Genomic DNA, 23,048 nt, shown 5'->3' with positions numbered 1-23,048 from the left:
AGTTGATCGGGAACTTCCTGTAGAGCTTCATCATGATCGATAATGGAGGTCAGTATATGCCCATTCTCATGATGTCGTTCGGGCATCACGCGCGGCAGCGGTTACTTGTAGCGCGAGCTTTTCATACTTTACAAGACTTTGACAACCGGGAGGTATAGGGTTTAGAGAGTTGAGCTTTCCGGCGAGCTGAAATGCAGATTGAGATCATGGTCAGTCGGTCAGGGACTGAGCCGGCCTCCTCCCCACTATAGGGGGTGCCCACACAAAGCATGCCACATTCCTTGGGCTGGCCAGCAGCAGCCCTAGGGAAATGATCCCGTAATCTATTTGTCAATTTTGTCGATTTTTAACGAGGTGGTCCCCACTGTTTCGGCGAATACACCAAGCGCATAGTTGCCTTTGGTTGATCGAGCGGCGGTCGACAATCTCTGAAACCAGAGACACCAATTGCCGGCCTCGTCGCAGATCGGCAGGGATAGGGCGATGCGGACCTCCAATGTCCCTGCCGTTCATTGGCCTACTCGTCGGGCGGGGGGCAGTGCAAGCTACGGAGGCTGCGGATGCATATGCAATGAGGCCTAGTGCGGCTCTGCCAGAGCTTTGATTACTTTGATTCGCAGACCGAACAGGCAATCATTCAATTCATCCCTGTCAGCACGTCTATCTCACGTTGACTTCCTGCAGTAGTGCAATACCCTGCACGCCATCCGAGCCCGTACAGGACAAGCTATCCTATATCTGGCCTCGTCTCAGCCTTTTGGTCTTTGCCCGCTTTTTCAAATATCCACACGCTTCCTAATTGAAATTTTCAATTGAAACAAGCGTGAGGTTGTGTCTGTGAAAGTGCACGGCGTGTGATGACAGCGAAAAACATCATGGCTGTTAATCATTGTCCTTGCGATAGGCCGTTACTCTATCTGTAGGCTATACTATCTACACTAGAAGCCTACCTCAGGTACTTCCGGGGGGTACCATGTGATATTCCCTTAGCGTGAATCACAAAACGCCTGAAGGTAGGTAGTACCCGCGACACTCCCCGGCACCTAGCGCCATGTCAATTTGCGATTGCCCCGTTCTCCTTATACAGGTTCAACAGATCTTCAGAGACCCAGAACACTCGATTGCCGTTCGGGGGAGGCCCATCTTTGAGTCGATACCACCAGATCTTCGTCTTGTGAAGCTTGCTGCAACAGATCCAATACTTTCGGTACCGCAGCCGACCCTGACTGTCCAGCTCGTCCTCCCTGTAAACCGCGTCTCCCGCGTTGAATTTTTGCGGATGCTTGGATGTGTAGGTCAGGCTACATGCAGCAGGTAAGTCAGGGTGATTGCAGCGTACATGCGACTTCTTTTTATACGCCGCGTATAGCGTCTCCCTGAAACTGGGGTCGTGCTTTCCGATCGTAATCCGCTCGATGTCCTTCTAAGCAGCATCAGCTTCCTCGCCGTTGAAAGTCACGAGAATCCAAGAGTCCTCGTGCTCACTTTTTTATTGTTATTGGAAGTACTGCAGGGAGAGATCATCCCCGCTCCGGACGGAGCCATACTAAATGGCGCCTAAGGGACCTTTTCAGAGGCCTTGTTCATGCGACGTCGTTCTTGAGAGATGTACTCATAAGGGTGGGACGTGTGTACCCTTATCTATTTTGCCTTACCCATTGTTACTAAAACGAGCCGCGCTATTCCTCTGGCAGTACCGCATTACATGCATGGCATACATGCAGTCAATCAGGCTGTCATGTTCTACAAAATCAACGCCATCTGAGACATGATAGGCTGGGGATGATCGGCAGTGTGATTCGTCAGTCGACCAAAGCCGTTTGCTGCCAGGCAGTAAACCATCCGCTGATCTTCAATAATGAAGCGGCATCCTCTCAGCCTTACAGTGCATGGCTTGCGGCGACCTGTAGCATGTGACAGGTCGCGGTTTCTGCGATTCAAGACCGATGCAACCAAGCAACCAGGCATGTAGCCTGACTGCTACGCCTATCAAACCCAAGAATATATGATTAGGTCAGCAATCCCTGTTCTTGCAAGGTTTCGGACTGGTGCAATATGATGCAACGATTCCTTCAGCGCCTAAAGGCCCGGTATAGCGACGAAAGATGCTTAGGGCAAGGCATGTAAAATAGTACTTGATCAAGGCTTGGCTTCTCAACACTGACCGCCAATATCTACCGCTTTACAAGCGAAGTGATGCCTAGATACTGATTGACACTCCTGAGGACCATTGGTTTCATTGATTGTAGAATGTTAATGCTGTAGCAACCACACTACTGCTCTGAAATGCCTACAACGCTCCACTTGCTTTTCGCATGGCGGCATATGCTCAGGAACACAACACACTCAGAGGTATATCTTGTAGTGGAGGGCAGACCTTCCGCTTGTTAGGTCTAGCGAGTATCTACTAGTCCATAGTCGGCGCTACAATCAAGCCATACTCAGATGTTGTCTTCATGCTGTATTCCTGAACGTGCGATGTATGATGAAATTGCAAAGACGGGGACGCATGGACGCATGAATGTGGAGGGAATGATTCTGAGAGTCTTCGGTGAAGAGGGACCAAGGAGTGTATTTCGTCAAGGGATTTTCGAAGTCTTTGTCTGTGTCTCGACAGCATCATAGACATTCCTTGTGTTCCTCAGGCTACCCTCTGTAGACAAGCTCTTCAAACATACATAACCGTAGAGGACTACATCGACCTCCGGTTGGTGCATCCAAATGCTTGCAGTGTCCCTTGGCCTTTTTACACTATGAGTGAATCGTACTCTTGCAGTCTACCGAAGCGTGGATTGAAGCAAGGTGCAGCACGAGGGAATCCCCGTCTCTTAAGCTAATGGAATAGACTATGATGGAGGCTCCAAAAGGCAAGCCAGAAGTGTCTCTGAAATTCTGATACCCATGAGTCTTCATTCCCCGCGCAACCTGGTCACGGCTCAATTAAGGCGGAGCCAAAGGACGATAGTACATACTCAATGAAGTTCTCATCCATATTGCACGAGAAACGCAGACAGAATGACGATGTATAGGCTCATCTCGAGATCTTCTCACTGCTAGAGATACATACAAGAGACGCGGTTAGTCACATGATCGAACATGACACCGTTTGAATCTAGGAAAAAGGTTGCTTGAGATTTTGACGCCCCCGGGAAATTGCAATCGGATTCGGCCCGTGTTCCTTAAAACCCAATGTCCGCCCTTAAATGAGGCCGCCCGAAGACCAGAAAGCCTTGGTATATCAGAGGCTCTAAGCTGGAAAAAGCTTTCCTCATTGCTGCCACTTCTCAACTGCGCATCATCGTCGTGAAAGGTTGAAATCTCATATTGCAAAATCGGTGTTTGGGCTGAGTACCCATGGCATATACATCCGCTGGTCACAGAGTATCTGATGACATGCTCGATGTTTTCTTTTGCATTTCTTCAGGAATTACCAAGGTCGTTGTGTTGCCCATGAATACAACCAGCACTGCTGCGAAAGCAGCTGTTGCCATGAAAACCTCATGATTTCTCGCTTTGGTGAGGATGGTGCACCAGATAGCCACGGCAAATGTGAAGAGGCAAGTAGCTACAATTTGTAGATTACCCTTGTATTGAACTTCTTCTGAGGTCTGAGGCTGCAAGCGAAAAAGCGTGTAGATTGCTAGGAGGAGTAGAACGAGGTAGGCCGCCCTGAAGACAACCTGGAGGAATCTCGTCAATCGGTACTGGGAGATGATGCGGACGGCATTTGGGTGATCGGTTTTCCGAGTCATTTCGGGAGTGCGAAAGACGTACTAAAAGCGAGTTCAGAGAATGACTCGTCTTCAATACTACGGGCAATGGGCACTGATTGCCCAAACGCGACGAGGAAGACGTACCAGTAATAATCGAGGACAAAGGTAATTGAGTACATCCTCAATGATGTCATTTATTTTTCCGCGCTCAGCATTGCGATTCAAGACTGCTAGGTCTTCTCTACGCTGCGTCCATTCTCTTTCTGATTCCACGATACTGTGACTCCGCTCCACGAAGATTTTCACGCTATTTTGGTCTCGTTTTGTTGGAGTTTCGAGAGCTTGAATTCTTTGCGTTTTGAGGAGAAAGTCATCTGCCCTCGTCAGAGCACAGCTAACGGTGATGAGCCAGGTCAAGATGGACTCACCGTACACCTCAAGTTTTTCTTTGATTCTGTCAATTATATCAGTCCATTCGGAATGCTCACGGTTGCGATCTTCGTCTCGACTTCTGATAAGCATCCGGCCTTCCTCATGCTTACAAGCATTATCGAAGAACTCCTCTAGCTCATCCTCAAGGCTCTGCAACTCTTCTTGTAGAACAAGTAAAACATTGTTGTGCAACCAGCCGAACTTTCGATATTGTAACCAACTGGGGTCGCTGTCTTGGAAGGCAGCCACTCTGGCGTAGCCATAGACATCATCAACTGAGACGAGTTAATCATTGACTCAGGAAAGCGAATTCTACAAGCCCGCACTTTTCTGTACAATTTCATCATCAGGAGAAGATTTCCGAGCTGGGGAGTTCAATACACCTTTTAAACGTTGGCCAAGGGTGATCTGTTTAGCACCTTCCGCATCGGCGATTAGTCGCGGTCCTTATTCCATTACTGGTGGACTTACTCAGGAAACCAAGATTCCTGTCAACGTTTGATTTAGAACGCCCATTGACTGCCCCGTCATTGATTAATGGCGAGCTGGAAGTGGCTGATGGAGAATTAGGCTCTGTCTTTGGTCCTTGAGGTAACCCTGGTTCCTCTATGGCCATCCCGCGATCCTCATTAGCGTCGACCATTTTGAAGGGAATAAAGCAGTGGAGAAAGATGGAAAATAGGCAGTCATATTTAATGCCTTCTAAAGAGAGCTAAATAAGCAAGGAAAGTCGAAAGGCCGAACCAGCACAGGGCTACGAAATCATTCCTTTGAGGACGCCCAGCAGGTAGGGTTGCCGCACCCCTACTGCAGCCCCCTTTTCAGCAGTTAAGCGCTAATTTCGATTCGAAGTGGGCCCCCTCGAATCACGCACGTCGAGGACTCCTCAGAGTTATTGGCCTCGCTAAATCCTATTTCCAAGGTACATGTGAGCCTAAGACTGGTCTTCATTTACCTGCCCTTCGTCACTCCCCATTGTCATTCGTCTCCCCCGTCTCCTCCTGGTATTCAATCTGCTTTTTGAATTTCCGAAGTTCCTTCTGCCTCGCCAATTTTATTGTCTTACCCCCTTTGTTCTTTGGTTTGTCCTTGAGTTTATAGATCAATTTTCCATTGGCGTCTCTCTCTGCGCAACATGTATAGTAACGAGTATGGTCCTCCTCGTTCCGAACCTTTTGGCCATCCTTGCGTTCACGTTTCTCGAACACCTGGTCATCGGGTTTGTAAAGCTGATCTTGCTGGGAAAATAAGCATATGAATCCGTGACTTTATTGTCATTGGACGCACGTCAGTCGAGGGGTTCTCTCCAGGCATGCATCCGCCAAGCTCTGGTGTGTCTTTCACCAATGCCGCACTGTAGGGCTCGATTTCCCATCCGTTTTGAACAGGCTGCAATATTCCGTTAGCTTCTGCTCTCTGTGAACGTACTCGAAAACTAAGTATTACGTTGTGTGGGATCCAGAATTCTTCGTCTTCAATCTGTCTGGGAGACGACATTTTACACTCTGGCTTGAGACTGATTCCAGACGACTTTCGGTTGAAAGACTACCTCAATCAGATTGTCATGATTTACATGCTCTTCTTAGACATATATATACCCGGAAACTCACAAAACCAGGCGTTTACGAGGATACTGCACTAAGAACAAGCTGCTGCATACATACTTGACAGATAGCTCATGCATAGCCCCGTTTGAAGGCATGAATCCTTCTGACTTTGGACGTGCAGCAGGCCATGAGGCTAGGAAGTAGGCGCTCAAGCTCTCTCTAAACCTCATCAAATCGTTCAAGGCTGTGCCTTAACAGCAAGAGCGGTAGACATGAAGGTTGAGCTTGAGACGGATTCTTGACGCCCAATAGCTTCTTCGGTGAGATACGCTTAGCCTTCTCTTTGACCTCTACCCCTATCCATACGCTATGTATCTCTGCCACAATCGCTACATCCGTACACATCTAGCAATCGATAGCCTAGGAAACGCAGAGAAACAATGTGTACACTTAGGAGGAAGGAATGACCAATAAGCATCTACCATTATTAAAAGAGCGTGAAAAAATAATAGATTCTACAGACTGAGCGCCACGGCTGAGTCACCTTCGATCTTCGAAAATGAAATCCAATCACTCAGAAGCGAGCCTTGAGGTAGGTCAAATCAATGGTGCTCATTCAATATCGTGCGCTGAATAGCGAGTCTTGTCTAATATCCTTGTTCTTCAATGCACTGCCTCCAAAATAGCTCCAGAACCACTGTCAGTCAATCTGGTGTCTGCAGGTATTGCAGACAAAACACCACACTTTGGTCGTGACTTCGAAGCCTCTAATGCAGACTTGGCTTTCGGTCTACATATGGTTGATAGCCTCATGATTCTTGTTAGAGGGAAGGTATTCTTTCATGATAAGCCACATTTCCAATGATCAAGCCGTCATTGTTGCACTACCATCAGCAAGGGGGCACATCAACTGTGTGTCTACGCCTAGTCGAGCAGCACAAGATCATGTAACGCAAGCAGAAGTCTCTCCTAGTCGAGGGTACTGTTCATAGAACAATCAAGATGGCAATAGGGGCTGAATATCTGATATCCAAGTCAGATACCATGTTCTAGGCTTAAGAACTAACAAAGAAGACAATGGGGATATTGTTCGCCATTCAGGCAAATGACGGGAGGATTGTGGAGCATCAAAGTCTTGTGAACGCGCTGCATTCAAGAAACATTTGTCTTGTGGGGCAGGGCGAAACATGCCGCCTAGCGCTAGTGAACTCTCCACGTGATCAAGCCTGTGCTATACACCTCTGATGGTGCTGGTGGAGCTGAATGGCTTTGCAGTCTTTATTGCTGGAGAATTTTACCTTTGTACGGAAGGCATCAAAGAAGCTAAAACAAGGCTGGCAAAATATCTGGGGTGAATCTTCAGTCATTCTAAATTTGAATGGACATTCCTTCGAACACCATGGACCTCGTTGACCTCATTGACCACCCCATAGCCAGGTGAAGCCAGAACGCTCACTGTGTTGTCTCGAGTTGATGGTGATGATCCAACTGCCAGAGTCCGTGCACGAAGTGCTCCTCTCAGCGCCTTTCTTATCTCGTCCTGAAAGAATATCCCTCGGCGATCTTTCTGTACCCTGGTACCCATTAGTCCGCTAGCAGCGCACCACACCCTCTTGTTACCCGGCCACTCCCTTGCAGCATCACGTGCAAACGTGCCACGTCACGAAATAAAAGCCTCCAGAACTCGCCCTTACGGTGTCGTCTAAAAGATTTGATGATGCACTTGTGCATATCCAAACCGACCAGGGAGGCTGAGAGGAGCGGTGAGTGAAGCCATCCTTCAGGTATGCAGCGATTTTAGTACGTGGATGCCAAATGCTGACGAGTGCAAGCTTTTCCTCATGGTTAAGGGTCAGGCTATCGACGAAGAATTCACGCTAAGTTCATGCACTGAGCATCGCCGCATCTGAATAAAGCACGCAAACCCAATCGTCTCGATTACTTAGCAAAGGAGATCTTTCGCAAAGCATCAAATCGTCGAGAATATCATTGAAGCGCCGTACTAGCCGTCTCAGCTACGCCCTTGTTTTGTGAAAAGCTTCGCAATACTTGGCGTGGCAGAGACAGCAGCATACATTTGCATGCACGATATGCATAGATGAGTGCTCCAATTAGGGCGAAGGATACCCGGACGCCCACCTCTCGTTCAAGGTCTGTATAGCATTTTTTTCCTACCGCGGTAGCGAAGTCCAATTGACTAGCGCAACAAGAGGACTCAGCTCTTTCACGGGCCTTGAAATCAGGCAACTGAAATTCGAACCGCTCTTTTGCCTACTTCCATAGTGTTTTTCCGAATCGAAAAAAGTGCTTGGGCCTGAATCATTGCCACGGGGCATCAAGACCTCCAGACACCGCGGTCGAACCTTTCTTCCTTTCTTACTATTTTCCAGACTTGCGTCAGCTTGATGTCAATGAGTCGATCTAGCTTGTCAACTTTTTCTCCGCTTTTTTCAACTGAGAAAACTCCACAGGCTGTCGACCAATTTGACCATGCTCAAAGACAAGGCTGAAACGGTGAGGCACAACATGTTTGACTTTCTGACATACGTTGCCTGATGTCGCATCCGAGACCAAGAAACTCCCATCAAGGCAATTTGAAACGAGTAAGGATTCTCTTGTTTCGAGAAAGTGACTTCTTGAGACCTGTGCCGATGGCACCGATTGCTGTTTCTGGCTTCTCAACAAAGGCCTCGCGGGTAAATGCAAGCACGCTCGATATCTTGCAGACGCTGAAACTATGAGAGAATCCTCAAAAATAACGTTAGAGAGAAGATTGAGGTTTGAGGTTGCTACATATGATGCTGATTTCAACTTCAAAGACTGATTGTTCGTGGGCCCCCTTTTTTTTGCCGAACACACTAGACTCCTTCTGGCTGGTGACATTTTTGACTTGCTAGACATGGGACTACGCAGCGACAGGGGGAGACGATCACATGATCTTGTCGCAGGGAAGGCTATGATTACGGGGTCAAAAGCAGAACCGATAGATATCCCACAAAGGCGATGATATGGTGCAAAGCGGTCGAAAAAGTTTTATTCGTGTCATGCTGCCCTGGACCAGAAGAGACAAAATCACATCATTACCCTAGCAAGAGTGGTCTTCTTGCCTTCTTCTCTGCCTGCTTGATCGTGCTTACTCTCGGCAAACCACCAAAACGCCCATTTCGACCTTCGGCAATACGCTTCGCCCATGTGGCTTTCATTGTTTCTGACTGCCTACGTTTGGCGTCTTCTGATTTGGGCGACAGTTGGACGTCTCTAAATGATGGCGTTTTCTTGACGGGCGGTAATGAATTATCTTGAGCTCGTTTCTTTGCTTTACCCTCCTTCATTAGTTCTATATGTCGCTCTCCATCGCCATTAGTCTTCCGCCGTTCCCAAGTTGCACTCATGGCGAGGGACAGTTTGCGCCTTCGCTCTAGCTCCTTGGTTGCAAGATCAGAGTGCTTGTCATATTCCTGAGAAGTGACGCCTGATATGAGTGCCACGTTTTCATGATTCGGTCCGTTCCCAGATATACACGAAGAGAGTGACGTCGGGGTGGATGAGAGCGGAGTTGTCAAAAATTCAGACGCATTTTCATGCTTCGTATTTTTTAACTCGGGATCTGAAGACGTCCTGATATTCATTGCAGAGGTCGCAGGGATCTTTTGAGGCTCAGGCCGTTTATAAGTCGGTATAGACTTACTGGTTGAAGAGAGCTTCAGCCGTACCCACAAAGATTTTGAATTGGCTGACTTTGTTATCGTGACATTCTGACATTCTGACTTGCGACTTTCAGTCTGTGGGTCTCTAGGCTCAAATATCATCTCAATGGATTCTTCACAGACACCATCCAATGAATTGGCGGTTTCAATTTCCGATGGCTGTACTCTATGCTGGGGAACAGATCCTTCCCCAACAGTCTGTTCGATTCTAGAAGAGCGATCAGAAAAAGTCGAGGATGGGCGAGTTTTCTGGACTCGATTTGGTTCCATGTCCGATAAAGAACCAAGTTTGTTCTTGAGTTGTCGGAATCTCCATTCAAGGTAACCTACACTGTCCTCACAATTTGTCATTCCTTTCCAGCGGTCTGCGATGCTACTCCAAGGAACTCCTTCTTGTCTGAGCTCCATTATCATCCGGTCAGCAACATGTGCAGCTTCCCAGGAAGTCGGAAAAGAATTGGGTCTGTCCAGCGCTATTGTCTCACGATAGTGCACATCTCTTTCAGCCATTTGTAGAAGCTTTGAAGAGAAAATCCTCGATGGCCGCCATTCTTGTCTAGACGTTTTAGGCGGGTCTTGTTCAGCAATCTGAACCGATTGATCGGCGTCGTCGCCCTCTGGGATACTTGAAGATGATGCCTGCCGGTTCCGAGCGGCAGGACTGAAGACTGGGTCTACGATACTTCTTGATGATAGAGAATCTTGAGATCCTTCAAAATGGTCATTACTCGTTGCAGAACTCGGGTCTGATTGTGACCCTCTCCCATTGATGGTCGGCCTCCGCCTTGGCTTCTGTGCTGGTTGAGAGGGCTCCTCGATTTCCTTGGAAAAGGGCAAACTCTCCAACTCTAAATCCTGCGTTTCCCCCGCCCATTCGTGACTATTCTCTATGTTTCTCGACTTTTGCAGGTACCATGTATATAGACGACTACCCAAGTCTTCAGGTACGATGTATATGTTTGCATGTTGCACCCCGCTTTCCAAGCCAAGTTCTGTCCGACATCGCGAGACAATATGATCAAGATCGCTTGTTTTGGCGCGTTTGGAATCCCGTTGGAACGCACCCTCCCGTGAGAGTCTCCTTTTTTGACCTGTGAGGTTGAGTGCTGGCGCAGAATCCATGCTCTCGTTCAAATCATGACGCGACGACCGAGAGGGCAAGGGGGATTTAACGTATGTGTCTTGAATGCCATACGATCACTCCTCTTTATAGTGGCTGTTGTACGTGTAGCATTGGTTGAGAGGAGAGAATTTGCAGCAGAAGCAAATATACCCTTCAAGATACTGGATTTGTCGACGGAGATCCAATGCAGAAAGTTGAAAAGGTAATAGCGCGCCGCGACTCCGCGTAGAAGGGGTCACCCCTAGCGCGGACGTACCCCTAGATCGGATTTTTGAGCTTTAGGGGCAGGGTCTAGGGAGGCTCATGCATATTTTTTATCCTTAATGCGCAACTATCAGAACACACTGGTCAAAAATCCAATCTTCGGGTATTTCCGATCCAGGGGTGACCCTTCCACGGCTGGTCAGGCTGAAGCCGCAGAAATGTGATCATAAATACGCATGAATGTAGACCGTAGACAATGCATCAATAGTTCTATAGCGTATTTTTCAGGCTAGCGGGGCCTAAGCCATGTTACTCTGTAAGGCTCTTTTCCCACTCCTGCCATCTCTTCGTCAATATCTTCACCAAACAAGTTGCGAAACACCGTTACGGCGTCAAAGACCACGGCAGCCATAGTTTTCACTGCATTCTATGGACGAAACATTTTTCATCCTAGCCATGCGGATTACGGGAGGGTGATTTCGCAGATATTAGCGACTTGACAATGCCTTGTGAATAACGCCTTCAAGTGATGAGCGATTTCTCGTCAAGGTATAAAGCCAGAAAGTCAATTCAGGAGCTACCTTTGCACCATAGGTGTTGATGACTTGCGATGATGCCATGTGAGATCAGTGTTTCTGTCTAAAGAATGTGCATTCGGATAATAGCTATTTCCAGAACAAGCTACAAGCAGACTCGGACGGGCTGCTTCAGGATCTGTCGCACCTGTGGTATCGTCATCTTACATTTGCCTTGTCAGTGGCCACAAGTTGACGCTGGTCGACCTGGTCTGGCCCCCGGGATGGCTGGGATGGGCGGCTAGAAGGCCGCTCGGCTGCAGCCGGCGAGCCTCACGATGAAACCGGGCATCATTGGATCCCGATCGCCTACACTGACAGATGGCGTGAAACAACCCTATATTCAGGTACGTACATCTTTAGAAACATCCTGAATTCATTTGTTGATCGGTTTGACAACATGTGGGCGACAAGCTATCTACCTGCATACTTAAGGCAACGAAAAGTACAATGGAACCTGTCTTTCTTCATTCAATCACAAGTCAAGTCTCACACTATTTCCTTGAGTCATTCTCTCGTCTCTGTCTAATTTCCAACTCATTTCCTTAAGACACTCTTTTGTCTAAGTCTTTGCCTGATCTATCGCTGTCTTACTTCACTCTCACTCTCTCTTGACTACAGAAGCCCACACAGGCCTACGGTCAATAATCCTAATTATCTGGAATCATCGACCCTCACGACAGCCATCCGCGGATCTCCGTTCTTCACGTTAAAGCCGACATTCTTCAGTCCATCCTTTTCAACCCTAAACAATAATCGAAATGGCCGGACCTGACTATGGCGCTCTTGGTGCGACCTTCAAGATCACCCGAGTGTTGCAAGTAATTTCACTATTGGCCTGCATTGGTATGGCCGCCAACTTCATCTCGCAAATGGTTCAAAACAACGACGAACCTTCAAGAGAGCTCGTCGGCACTCTGAGTGTAGTAAGTGACATTTCCAAGAATCTCATTCCGAGCAATGCTGACTCGACTGATAGACATGCATCGCGATCCTTTACTGCATCATCACCGTCATCTTGCATATCGACAACATGCTTCCATACCTGATCATTACTGCGATGGATGGCATGATGCTCATTGCCCTGACCGTCGTTGCGGTTGTCATTGGCAAACCCCTCTCGTACCTCAACTGCAACGTCATTGGAGACGCAAGTGTTGCCCAATCCGCCTATCAACTCGGCGCAGAGCTGAAGTCAACCATCAGGAATAAAGGTGACGGCCACGTTGGCTATGGCAACTGGATCAGTGGCAGTAAGACGACATGCTATGAGATGAAGGCGATTTGGGGTCTTGGAATTGCACTCTGGTAGGTAGCTTGTATTATCTCCGGTTGCTACCCTGCTGACATCACTAGCATTCTGTTCGCTTTCTCTGCGATGTGCAGTGTCTGCCTCTGGCGACGCAGCAAGACTGCGCCTCCCAAGGATATGGCCTAGGTTGCGTGCTTAAATTTTTTAACGGACGAGACGGTGGCATGTCCCAGGTGGATGGAGAGACAGTAGCAAGGCGATATCACATTCACTCCTTTGAGCATGCATAGCACTGGCGTTTGAGTGCATTTTGGTGGGCTACCTCCAGCATTTAGAGGCGTTCTCCGGCCATTAGAAGATAGATAGAGCCTCATTCCCTAATGATATATTGATGAACACGACTTCTTCCAATTGAATATCCTGCAAAGTCGCCATAAAATTGCAAGTGCGGGATAGTGTGAGGAGCAACTAGCAGTGAAGTTGTGGGGAAATGTATGAGGGGATTCAGAGAGGAAGGGGCAAGCGTGGTCGGTCGTCATTTCCGATGAAATCTTCACGTCAACCCGCCCACTTGGTAGGCTAACGAACCGACCGGATAAGGTACCGTCAGCCCGCCGCGCCCCTAGGGAAGATAGTTCTTAGGGCCCTAGGGGGAGGGACCAATGAGACACCCCGCCGCCCGCAAAGTGCGGGGGCTGGTTACCGGGAGGGTGGATTGGGTCCGGGGGAGGATTTGTTAGGGCGATGATCATCTATAGTGGCGAGAAGAAGTCATTCGTGTTCTGCGGCATCGGTGTGCTCTTAAAGCATGTGTATGGTAAGCCCCTTCTTCCCGTGCTTGATTAATTACCTGTTTCTCATCATCTCGAGGCCTGTTCTTGCTCTCGTCCTTTTCTGTGGCTCCAGAGAATCCCGTTATCTGGAATTGAAATCGTTGCTCCATCTTGACTTCTATCGGAGCTGGTCTTGAAAGAAGTATCACGCTTCGTCTCACATGGATGGGTTCAGGATACGAAGATATCATCATCGTCTAAGTCAACCAGCTGTCGAACAGCACAATCAGTCTGACCCTTAGTAGGATGACGACGTTAATAAGTATGATGAAGAAACATACTATTACGATGCTTCGTAACTGGCTTCTTAATGCTGCGCTACTCATGGTGTCTACTCATAGATGTGATAGTGCCATGTCGTTGGCCTCTTCTGGCGACCATTACAAACTCGAAAACAACAGGAAATACCACACATACCGTTAGTCAAAGACCCGGAGAGGAACGGCTGCGCAGGCTAATGAAGCGGAGGCGACGGCTCCTACTGAATGCCACATGACAAAGAGGCCGTGGGACTGGATACAACAGCGTGAGCAGGCTTAAAAAAAACGCATCGTACTCCCTTGTAAGATGTGAAATTGTTTTTTCGAAACTAGACACCATATCTTCCTTTTGACTTTGAATGATCAACTCTTTCGATCACCCATTAAGAACCCCAAAAAGGTCCTCGATGTCGGTACAGGGAATGGCATTTGGGTGCTGTATGCCGCTTCCAACTTTCCCTTCTGCTCGTGCTATCTAACCACACGTGTATCAGGAATTTTGCAGACAAGTTCCCCGACGCAGATATCCTTGGTATGATATTTCATTCTAAGAGATCGAAACAGAAAGGTGACTCGAAAATCAAGCAACGAATGTCGCTCATGTACAAGAAACAGCTCCATCCCCAACCCTTCGCTTCGAAATCGATGACTGCTGCAGCGCATGGGTGTATCCAATCCTGGGACGCCCTTTACAAGGAATGCTACGAGTATGTGGTTGTTCTTTTTTCCGCTCTTAACCGCTCTCACACATGCTCCTCTTCCACCTGCCCTCTCAAAGTCTTCTTGTACTCTGTCATGACACGACCTACAGCCATTTTGCACCTGGGGGCCACCTCGAGCAAATCGAAATTTGCCCGGGTCTTGACATTGATGACAGCAGCCTCGCCCCTGAGTCAGCTATGGCGCAGAGCAGACAGCTAGCAGCTGAGTGCGGCATACGAGTAGGTTGACGGCTTGATATCCAGCTCTACATCAAGAAGTGGATTGCGAATGCAAGATTTGTGGATTTAGTGAAGGAGAAATTTCAGTGGCCCATAGGTGATTGGGCTGCGGATCCAAAATTTAAGGATATTGGGAAATGGAATGCGACCCAGTGGAATTTGGGTATTGAGAGTTGGAGTATCAGGTTATTAAAGCAGCAACATGGTGTGAGTCGGTCATCTCTTGTATTTTCGTTGCGTTGAATCGTGGTAACCTCGGTTCAAGCAAAGATGTAGAGGAATGGACAGTTGACCAAGTCAAAACATAATGAGAACATACTCGCGGAAATAGCGGCAAGGAAGACTCACGCGTACCAGAAAATGTATGTCGTGTATATTCTGTTGGCTGATGAGGTATGCTATCATGGCAGAAAGGAGTGTCGTCTACGCCCAAAAACCCCCGAAGAAATAACATATATAGACTGTCAGTCGGTACGAATAATAGACTCGGCGCTCCTTTCGTGAAGATACTTGAGCGTCGACTCTAGGATCGACTACTCGTTCTTGCTTCGTGCACTGTTTCCAGCACCTTAATGTCAGCGAATGTTGCTATGCAGAGTTCCAGGCTCCAGACGTAAGAAAACATGAAATGCCGTGTTAATGCCCGAATACGTGCCACATAATGGGTCTCTTCGCTACCTTATACATGTCTCATTAGAAAAGTCTCGCATTTCACTGGGCTCCAATGTGCCCTTGACAAACGCTGCTGTAATTCACCATTGACTTCAGTGCCTTTTACCTTATTCTCTTGCCACCAAACAGCGGTTCGAAAAATGTGTAAGATACCTGAACACCCTGATTTCTAGCCCAATCTACAGCATCCTTACTGACTTTCGGGCAACGATCCAGGCGTAAAAATTCCAATGTCTCCTTCATTTCATTGACCAACAACTTCACGCTGACCCCTGTGACCACAGAGTGTGCTAATTCAAAGCGCTTCAGATGCTCCAATTTGTGAACAAGTGTCTCAACAAACCGGTCGTCGACAGCAAACCTCCCGTAGTCTCTCTCATCTTGAAAGAACTGGACTGCGTTCAAGACAAGCATCTCAAGATTGTCGAAACATCCTGCATCTAGCAACCTCAAGAATATTTCTCTGGGGACTACATTGTTCGATAGGTCTAAATATAGCAGATTATCTGGCTTTGTATCCAAGAGGTTCTGTAATGATTGAAGATTTGCGTGATTTCCAGTCATGACAAGACGCTCTAGCTTAGGCAAGTTCGTGGGTGTGTTGAAAGCCGTGTAATCCCAATCGTTGAGATAGAGTTCACGAATCGAAGTGGGCAGTCCTATAAACGTTCTCATATTACATGAAGTGAGATTAAGAGACTGGAGGGAATCAATCCCAAAACTGAATTTCTCACCGGCGACGCTGTTCCAGAGCTCCCAATTGCGCAGGCTAAGATTTCGGACTGCCTGCAATTTTTTGAAGAACTTAGGTTCGAGCTGCATTCGAACTGGGCCTTTTGAGCTCATGCTCAAGGTTTCCAAGACCGGAAGCTCTTTTAGCCGATCTAAGACCTCTGAGCCACCATACCGAGTATCGATGATGCACACAAAGTGCTCCAAGCAAGGGCATCTTAGAAGAACCTCTGTGAAAATACTCATACTAGTCTCACTGGATGGCGATAAGACAAGTTTTCGAAGATTGGATAAGAGGGGAATTGCCTTTGAAAGGCTCTCACTGACAAGAGGAGTGTTGAACGTAACCTCTTCTAAACTCCTGCAGCGACTTGCTACATAGCATACAGTTTTCTGCATATCGTTGGCGGCTCTGGAAGTTGACAGGCGAGTGGCCTTGAAAGCGGATCTTTTGATGTAGTTCTGGACTGTCTTGAAATTTATTGGTCGCTTAGCACTTGAAAAGTCCAGGTTCATCCAAAGATCGGGATTGCTCCCTACAGCGTGCCTCCAGACTCTACACACTCTTGAAGTGTTGCTATATATTATCAGTATTTATCTGTTGAGAGCTTCAGCGAACGTACATTATGTCCACAAAATCCAAGTATGAAAAGAGTATGAGCATCAGTTCATGCGGCAGAACCTTCAATGGGTCTAGGAGTAGTCCAGGCGTCAGACTTGCATGAAGCTTGTGTTCCGCTGCTTGTAAGGTCTGAAGTTTTGTCAATTGATTGTTGACTTGAGCAGTCACAAGTCAAACCTTGAAAAAGTCTGCTTCAGGAGGCACTTGCTGCAGACCACGTTCGTAGATTTTGAGTGCCTTTTCTGACTTCTTCTGATTTTGCAGAATTTGACCCAACCGTAAATAACCCTTTTCTCGGACTGTTACAAAGAAATACATATGGAAGACGAAGCGCACCTACCATTGCGCTTCTTGGGTCACTTCGAATCATTCTTCCAGCGTCTGCAACTGCGGCTTCATGATCTCCAAGCCGCGCATGAGTCGCCGCTCGCTTGTCAAGAACAGCAAGTGGAGGCTCCACATCTTGTTGAATTGCCTAGATCAAGTCAGCCATACACTGTCCAACAGTCACCTAAAATCAAAATACTTTGTCTAGATATTCAAGGGCTGCCTCGTAATTTCTCTCGCGGAATTGGTCAATCCCTCTGTCAATTAGTCCTTGTAAGTAGATGCCGGTCATGCCGGCAGCCGCATTGCGACGATCTCGTAAGGTCATAGATCCGTCCATCTATAATTGCCCTCAGACATTTAGAATGTTCACCCTTGAAAGAACCACGGTTTCTGTTACCTCATTGACGTGACGCGTTCTTATCTCCGAAGTCCGGGCACCTAGAGTGCTTCTATCAATAATTAAGCACTGACGGTAAACATTATTTCAGAGGACCTTATGCCCTAGCCGTTGAACTTCGTCCTCATACATTCGACGAAGAGAAAGTCGTTAAAGAATGACAGGTATTGACGATCTCTTTAAGGTAGGCTTTCAATGCTCCACCGTCCCCGGCTCTGACTGAGCCTATCCAGAAACCCTCGCTACCCAGCAAACGAAAATTAGAGGTCAACAATGATGCCAGTATGCTACGAGAATACTGCAAGCACACGGTTCAATTTTGGTTGCTAAGAAGAGCTAGATGTGGCATACAAAGCGAGCAAGTTGAGCCCCGATGCAGATGTCAAACATAACGGACATGCAATCGTAGAGGATGGGTTGGATCAAGACGATGTTGAGGCAGGACCAGATTTACCTGCCGAGGAAGATGACCAGGTGGATGAAGAAGACGGCCGGTTTTTTGGAGGAGGAGTCACCAAGAATACAAGCCAAGCTCTGAATTACATCAACGAACAGGATCAAGATGGCGAGGTCATGATGCCTTTTTCTCCGCCAATGCAAAGTTGCTGACATGTCTTCAGCCACTTGAAAAAATCGATATCGCGTGGCTGCGGAAGATGGCTGTCAATTTCGAAAAGAAGATAAATAAGAACGCGGAACTGAGGGCGAAGTTTGAGGATGCACCACAGAAGTATGTCAAAGAATATATATCAGCCTGGTGGGTCATCTGACAGCCGAATGCTAGGTTCATGAGCTCAGAAGCAGATCTAGATGCAGATGTCAAAGCATTGTCAATCTTGTCCGAGCATCCACAGCTCTACAGGGAATTTGTCAAGCTTGGCTGCGTCGCGTCCTTGGTGTCCCTTCTATCGCACGACAATACTGATATTGCCATCGACGCAATTGAGATTATCAATGAACTTACAGACGAAGACGTTAATGCTGAACAACAGCAATGGGACATCCTCGTCGACGCCATGCTCGAAGCCGATCTTCTGAATCTGCTTTACGAGAACATCTCACGCCTGAATGAGGAATTGGAATCGGATAGAGCCGGCACTTATCATGTATTGAGCGTCTTAGAGAATTTGTCATCAAGACCAACGCTGGTGACGAAACTCGGAGAGGAGAATCAGTTCGTCGAATGGCTACTTTCACGTATACAGGCAAGAGAGTCAAACATAACTCAGAACACGCAGTACGCCGCCGAGAACCTTGCCATTCTCCTGCAGTCGTCTTCTACCGTTCGAGCTAAGTTCATTAAATTGAATGGTATCGACGCCTGTTTGCAGCTTCTCAGTCCCTATCGAAAAAAGGATCCTGCCAAAGGCACCGAGGAGGAAGAATTTGTTGAGAATCTTTTCGACTGTCTCACTTGCTGTGTCGATGACACTGATGGGAAGAATAACCTTCTGGAGGCTGAGGGAGTTGAACTCTGTCTGATAATGCTTCGGGAAGGCAAGATAAGCCGACGAAGAGCCTTACAACTGCTGGACCACGCGCTTGGTGGGCCTATGGGTGGCCCCTGCTGCGAACAACTCGTGGAGGCGGCTGGTCTCAAGACTACCTTTGGTCTGTTCTTGAAGGGACAGGAAAATGAATCAACTGAACATCTACTTGGGATCTTCGCCTCCATGCTCAGATCGCTGCCGGCCAACAGTCCGGCTAGAATCAGGCTGTTAGCTAAATTTGAGGAACGGAATTGGAGAATAATTCTGAACCTCGTTCAGAAACGGCGTGAAGCAGCATCATCAATTGCAATGGTTGATAAGGACATTGATAATGAAAAGGCAGAGCTCTCGTTTGAGCAACGAGATGAAAGGGCGGATGAATGGCTGTCGCGACGACTAGATGCTGGCCTAACTACATTGCAGGCCGCGGATACTGTCCTGGCGTGGCTCGCCGCCGAGGCAGAGCGTGCCAGGACGATGGTTGTGGACACGCTGGCGGACAGAGGCGAAGATCTGAAGGAGATTCGCAAGACGCTGCAAGGTAAGCCATCCAAGCTCTGGCACTGTAGTTTGAAGCTTTGCTTATAACCTTCACAGACCAACTTGTTTTGATGAACGCCAACCCCGAAAACGAGGATCCAATGGCTAAAGACATGATCAGTACCTTGATCGATTGTCTATAAATCTGCTCCATTCAGACGGGAGAAATGTACGCCTGTTTATCTTGGGAATTAGTGCAAAGGGGCAAAAAGGGGTCACTAATTTTGGGTCTTGGCATCATATCCCGCTCCTTGCCTCGGCTCTCGACATCGTCATTCACCACCCACCATGGATACAAACGGCTGAAAGTCACGTTTAAGGAGCTTCTATGCTCCTAAGACCTCACAATTTGCGATGCACAGGCCTGCATTCTTCCTCGTTTCATGTCGACATCTGGACTTTGCGCCGTGATATATGGACCACTCCTCGTCCGGCGCACTTTTCTTCTGCAACTCAGCTGTCCATTTGCCTAATGACGCCACGTGCGAGTAAAAGGCGCATCCTCAGAAACACTTTGCGTGGTGTTGATGCTTCAGCGGAACAGGGGAAAAGCAGCCTCTCAACAAGAATGTTCGCCAAAGGCATGGCTAAGATGCAGAAGAAAGACATTGGAGTGGCTCATCCGAGTGCAAGGTACATTTGACCTGCCATGGGCTGGCAAAAGCTGAATACTGATGACCACGTTCAGCATTCTGCTCATCTCGCCCCAAAACCGCATACTTCTCCTTCAGCGCGTGAACACATCTACCTCTTTCGCTTCTGCACATGTCTTTCCTGGAGGGCACGTTGACCCACAAGATGGCGCTTTACCACCCTCCTCCGATTCCCAATGTCACTTAGACAGTCTCCCATATCGCCTCGCTGCGATCCGCGAATGCTTCGAGGAAAGTGGCATCCTCCTAGCCCACCAAAACTCCAATAAGACCTCTCTTATCAACCTTACCGACGAGCAGAGGGAGGAAGGTCGTCAAATTGTCCATGCGCAAGAAATCCCTTTCAAGAACTGGCTGCAACAATACGATGCCATCCCCGATAGCCACAACCTCATTCCGTTCACTCGCTGGCTTACGCCGACCGATATAAGAAAAAGATTCTCAACGCAAATGTACATTTACTTCTTACCTCTCGACTCACCATCCCTAGTGGCCGGCGCTGAGCGAAATAAGCCACAGCATATCCCGACACCTGATGGTGGGGTCGAACACACCGCTGCACGCTTCCTGTACGCCCAAGAATGGCTCGACCTCGCGCTACATAAAGAGATTGTCTTGTTCCCACCTCAATTCGTTCTCTTGAGCCTGATCGCACCTTTTCTATCGCCACCGTCAGGAAGTGCTGAGACGTCAGAGCACGAAGCGCTGTTAGAGCAAAGGGATAAATTGAAGCATTGGGTGGAAACAGATGGCGATCCGCCATGGGGCGAGAAGTGCATTAGCCCTGATGCCATCAAGAAAGTTAGTGGGCGGTATATGATCATCGGGCTCGATGGTCCGGGGTGGGAGTTGCAAGGCACGCAGAGGCGGGGTGACCCGTTGAGGATACTGAAGGTTGAGTTGGATAGAGAGGTTGAGAAGGGGAAGGATAGACCTAGGCCAGTGGAGTTGACGTGGAGGACAGATGGAGTCAGGGAAGAGGTGAAACCGAAGCTTTAGAGCAATTGATACCAAGAACAATGACTAGTATTTAGATTGGATTAAGCAGTCCTATGACTTGTCCTAACTTCTTTTCCAGCTCCCAATCCAAATGGTACCATGATCAGAAGATATTATTTTTACGTTCATTAGTGCTACCCCTTTATGAGTAGAGCTTTTTGTCATAAGAATGCATGGAGTGAATGTTTCCCTCAGCCTGTGCGCTCACAGTCCGCAATTCAAAGCGCACGTTCCCCTCCCTCACGCCTTCCCTCAAATCACTCAAACTCTTCGAGCCAATGTCTTGCAGGCTATGCTGCAAACCCGCCAGCAGGTAGGGCACAAATTTCGTAATACTTCCCCTATCCAACACGGAGCCTGAAACGCCCTGAGCAACCAATAGCCGATCACCCTCGCTGAAATACCGAGCTGTGCCCGCATTGCTCGCTTTAGATCCGGCGGCCTTGCCAGCACCCGCCTTTTTGTCTTCCATGGCATCGATGGAGCCCATGCCCCGGTATGCTTTGACTAATTGGCCTTCTCTGCTAACGAAATAATTTCCCGGTGATTCTGTGGTTCCGGCGAGCAGACCACCCATCATGACTGTTGACGCACCAAGCGCAAGTCCTTTCACGATATGGCCCACGTTCTGAATCCCACCGTCTGCGATGCAAGGAACCCCAAACTTTGCTGCGAAGGCGGAAACGTTGAATACCGATGCAGCCTGTGGCCTTCCCACAGCCATGACTTCTTGCGTTATGCAGGCCGATCCTGAGCCCATACCTATGCGAAGCCCGTCCGCTCCAGCTGCTATGAGGTTCGCGGCTTGAGCGACTGTGACGACATTACCTGCTATGATATCGAGCCTAGGGTGAGTGTTTTTGATGTATTTTATCATATCTGTTTGGAAGATTGAGTTGCCTTGTGAGGAGTCAAGGATCACAATATCAAGATTGGCATCAACAAGCTTTTGAAGCCGTTCCTTGTCCTCTGGTCGGGTGCCTATCGCCGCAGCACAAATCAGCTGTTTCGAGCCTGGCTGTTTGGAGGCAAGAGGGTAATGCAGATTTTTCATAAGATCGGAGCGTGATAGCAGGGAGATGAGGTTTCCTGATGCGTCTACGATGGGCAATTTTCCTTTTTTAGACTTGGACAAGACCTCATTAGCTCGTGTCAGGTCTGTTCCCTCCTTGGCCGTTACTAGATCTGTGGACATGACCTCGGTCACTGGATCGGAAAGGTCAGAGTGGAATTGGATGTCGCGAGAGGTGATGATGCCAACAAGGCGGGATCGAAGAAGGCCGTCGTCTAGTTGAAAGGGTCAGCTTGATTAGACTGAGTCTGGGTGAAGAGAATTGCTTGATGTTCTTCTCATTGGGTTGAAGATAATTTGTCCGCAGAGCACGATGTGCGCATTGGTTGAACGAAAGTTATGTGATCTTTTTAATAATCATTGAAGAGATAGAGGAGCACGTAATGGATACTCTCACAGAGCGAACACTGACCTGTCACAGGAAAGCCTCCGAACCCCCACTTTTCTTTCAATGCTTTGGCTTCACCTACCGTCGTCTTCGGCGAAAGCACGACGGGATCTAAAATGAATCCGTTCTCGAATCTCTTAACTTTTCGCACCATTTCTGCTTGATCTTCTATGGAGCAGTTGTGGTGTATTACACCTAGGCCACCTAGTAGTGCCATGTGAATTGCCATTGAGTGCTCGGTGACTGTGTCCATTGGGGAGGAGATGAAAGGTGTTTTCAAGGTAATATTCCTAGTCACTGGAGTGTCTAGTGCTACAGCCGATGCAGCAAAACCTGAGAACAGTCAATGAGTCACAGTCATATCGAGGCATTCATGTGCTAAGCATACCAATATAGCCAGGCAGAATGAGGAAATCGTTGTAAGTGAGCCCGCCACGAATCTTTGAGTCAAGGAGTGTCTGGGCATCAAGACCGTCAAGATTGGAGTACTCTCTCTCTAGCAGAAGTCTATAGCCGTGTTTGGATCCAAGGTCTTCTGTCCCCGCGCAAGCTGGTGCGAGGCGATG

At 48.1% G+C, this 23,048-nt stretch overlaps 8 protein-coding genes across 8 annotated transcripts; 3 read left to right on the top strand and 5 right to left on the bottom strand.

The window, feature by feature from the left end:
- Window positions 1–3,374: 3,374 nt before the first annotated feature.
- KY384_001445 (uncharacterized protein) lies at window positions 3,375–4,788 on the bottom strand (the record flags this gene model as incomplete). The annotated part of the gene is made up of 4 exons (XM_044809975.1): window positions 3,375–3,680; window positions 3,858–4,420; window positions 4,472–4,564; window positions 4,617–4,788. The coding sequence occupies 4 exons, from the start codon at window positions 4,786–4,788 to the stop codon at window positions 3,375–3,377; spliced, it is 1,134 nt and encodes a 377-aa protein (XP_044672987.1).
- Window positions 4,789–5,110: 322 nt separating this feature from the next.
- On the bottom strand, window positions 5,111–5,642 carry KY384_001444 (uncharacterized protein; the record flags this gene model as incomplete). The annotated part of the gene is made up of 3 exons (XM_044809974.1): window positions 5,111–5,383; window positions 5,433–5,534; window positions 5,592–5,642. 3 exons carry the CDS (start codon window positions 5,640–5,642, stop codon window positions 5,111–5,113), a joined length of 426 nt encoding a protein of 141 aa, XP_044672986.1.
- A 3,130-nt stretch (window positions 5,643–8,772) lies between these two features.
- KY384_001443 (uncharacterized protein) lies at window positions 8,773–10,521 on the bottom strand (the record flags this gene model as incomplete). Its single annotated transcript, XM_044809973.1, has 1 exon — window positions 8,773–10,521. The coding sequence occupies one exon, from the start codon at window positions 10,519–10,521 to the stop codon at window positions 8,773–8,775; it is 1,749 nt and encodes a 582-aa protein (XP_044672985.1).
- A 1,541-nt stretch (window positions 10,522–12,062) lies between these two features.
- Window positions 12,063–12,613, top strand: KY384_001442 (uncharacterized protein; the record flags this gene model as incomplete). Its single annotated transcript, XM_044809972.1, has 2 exons — window positions 12,063–12,227; window positions 12,281–12,613. The coding sequence occupies 2 exons, from the start codon at window positions 12,063–12,065 to the stop codon at window positions 12,611–12,613; spliced, it is 498 nt and encodes a 165-aa protein (XP_044672984.1).
- A 2,748-nt stretch (window positions 12,614–15,361) lies between these two features.
- On the bottom strand, window positions 15,362–17,280 carry KY384_001441 (uncharacterized protein; the record flags this gene model as incomplete). The annotated part of the gene is made up of 5 exons (XM_044809971.1): window positions 15,362–16,568; window positions 16,615–16,768; window positions 16,829–16,901; window positions 16,954–17,088; window positions 17,140–17,280. The coding sequence occupies 5 exons, from the start codon at window positions 17,278–17,280 to the stop codon at window positions 15,362–15,364; spliced, it is 1,710 nt and encodes a 569-aa protein (XP_044672983.1).
- Window positions 17,281–17,497: 217 nt separating this feature from the next.
- KY384_001440 (uncharacterized protein) lies at window positions 17,498–19,513 on the top strand (the record flags this gene model as incomplete). The annotated part of the gene is made up of 6 exons (XM_044809970.1): window positions 17,498–17,524; window positions 17,574–17,622; window positions 17,681–17,910; window positions 17,961–18,070; window positions 18,125–19,371; window positions 19,428–19,513. 6 exons carry the CDS (start codon window positions 17,498–17,500, stop codon window positions 19,511–19,513), a joined length of 1,749 nt encoding a protein of 582 aa, XP_044672982.1.
- A 425-nt stretch (window positions 19,514–19,938) lies between these two features.
- Window positions 19,939–21,022, top strand: KY384_001439 (uncharacterized protein; the record flags this gene model as incomplete). Its single annotated transcript, XM_044809969.1, has 2 exons — window positions 19,939–20,003; window positions 20,059–21,022. 2 exons carry the CDS (start codon window positions 19,939–19,941, stop codon window positions 21,020–21,022), a joined length of 1,029 nt encoding a protein of 342 aa, XP_044672981.1.
- Window positions 21,023–21,164: 142 nt separating this feature from the next.
- On the bottom strand, window positions 21,165–22,735 carry KY384_001438 (uncharacterized protein; the record flags this gene model as incomplete). Its single annotated transcript, XM_044809968.1, has 2 exons — window positions 21,165–22,309; window positions 22,507–22,735. 2 exons carry the CDS (start codon window positions 22,733–22,735, stop codon window positions 21,165–21,167), a joined length of 1,374 nt encoding a protein of 457 aa, XP_044672980.1.
- Between the last annotated feature and the right edge of the window lie 313 nt (window positions 22,736–23,048).

The sequence above is a fragment of the Bacidia gigantensis genome, assembly GCF_019456465.1.
Source record: "Bacidia gigantensis strain McMullin 20006 chromosome Unknown contig_132, whole genome shotgun sequence".
Classification (NCBI taxonomy): Eukaryota; Fungi; Ascomycota; class Lecanoromycetes; order Lecanorales; family Ramalinaceae; genus Bacidia; species Bacidia gigantensis.
This window is presented reverse-complemented; position numbering and strand designations above follow the sequence as displayed.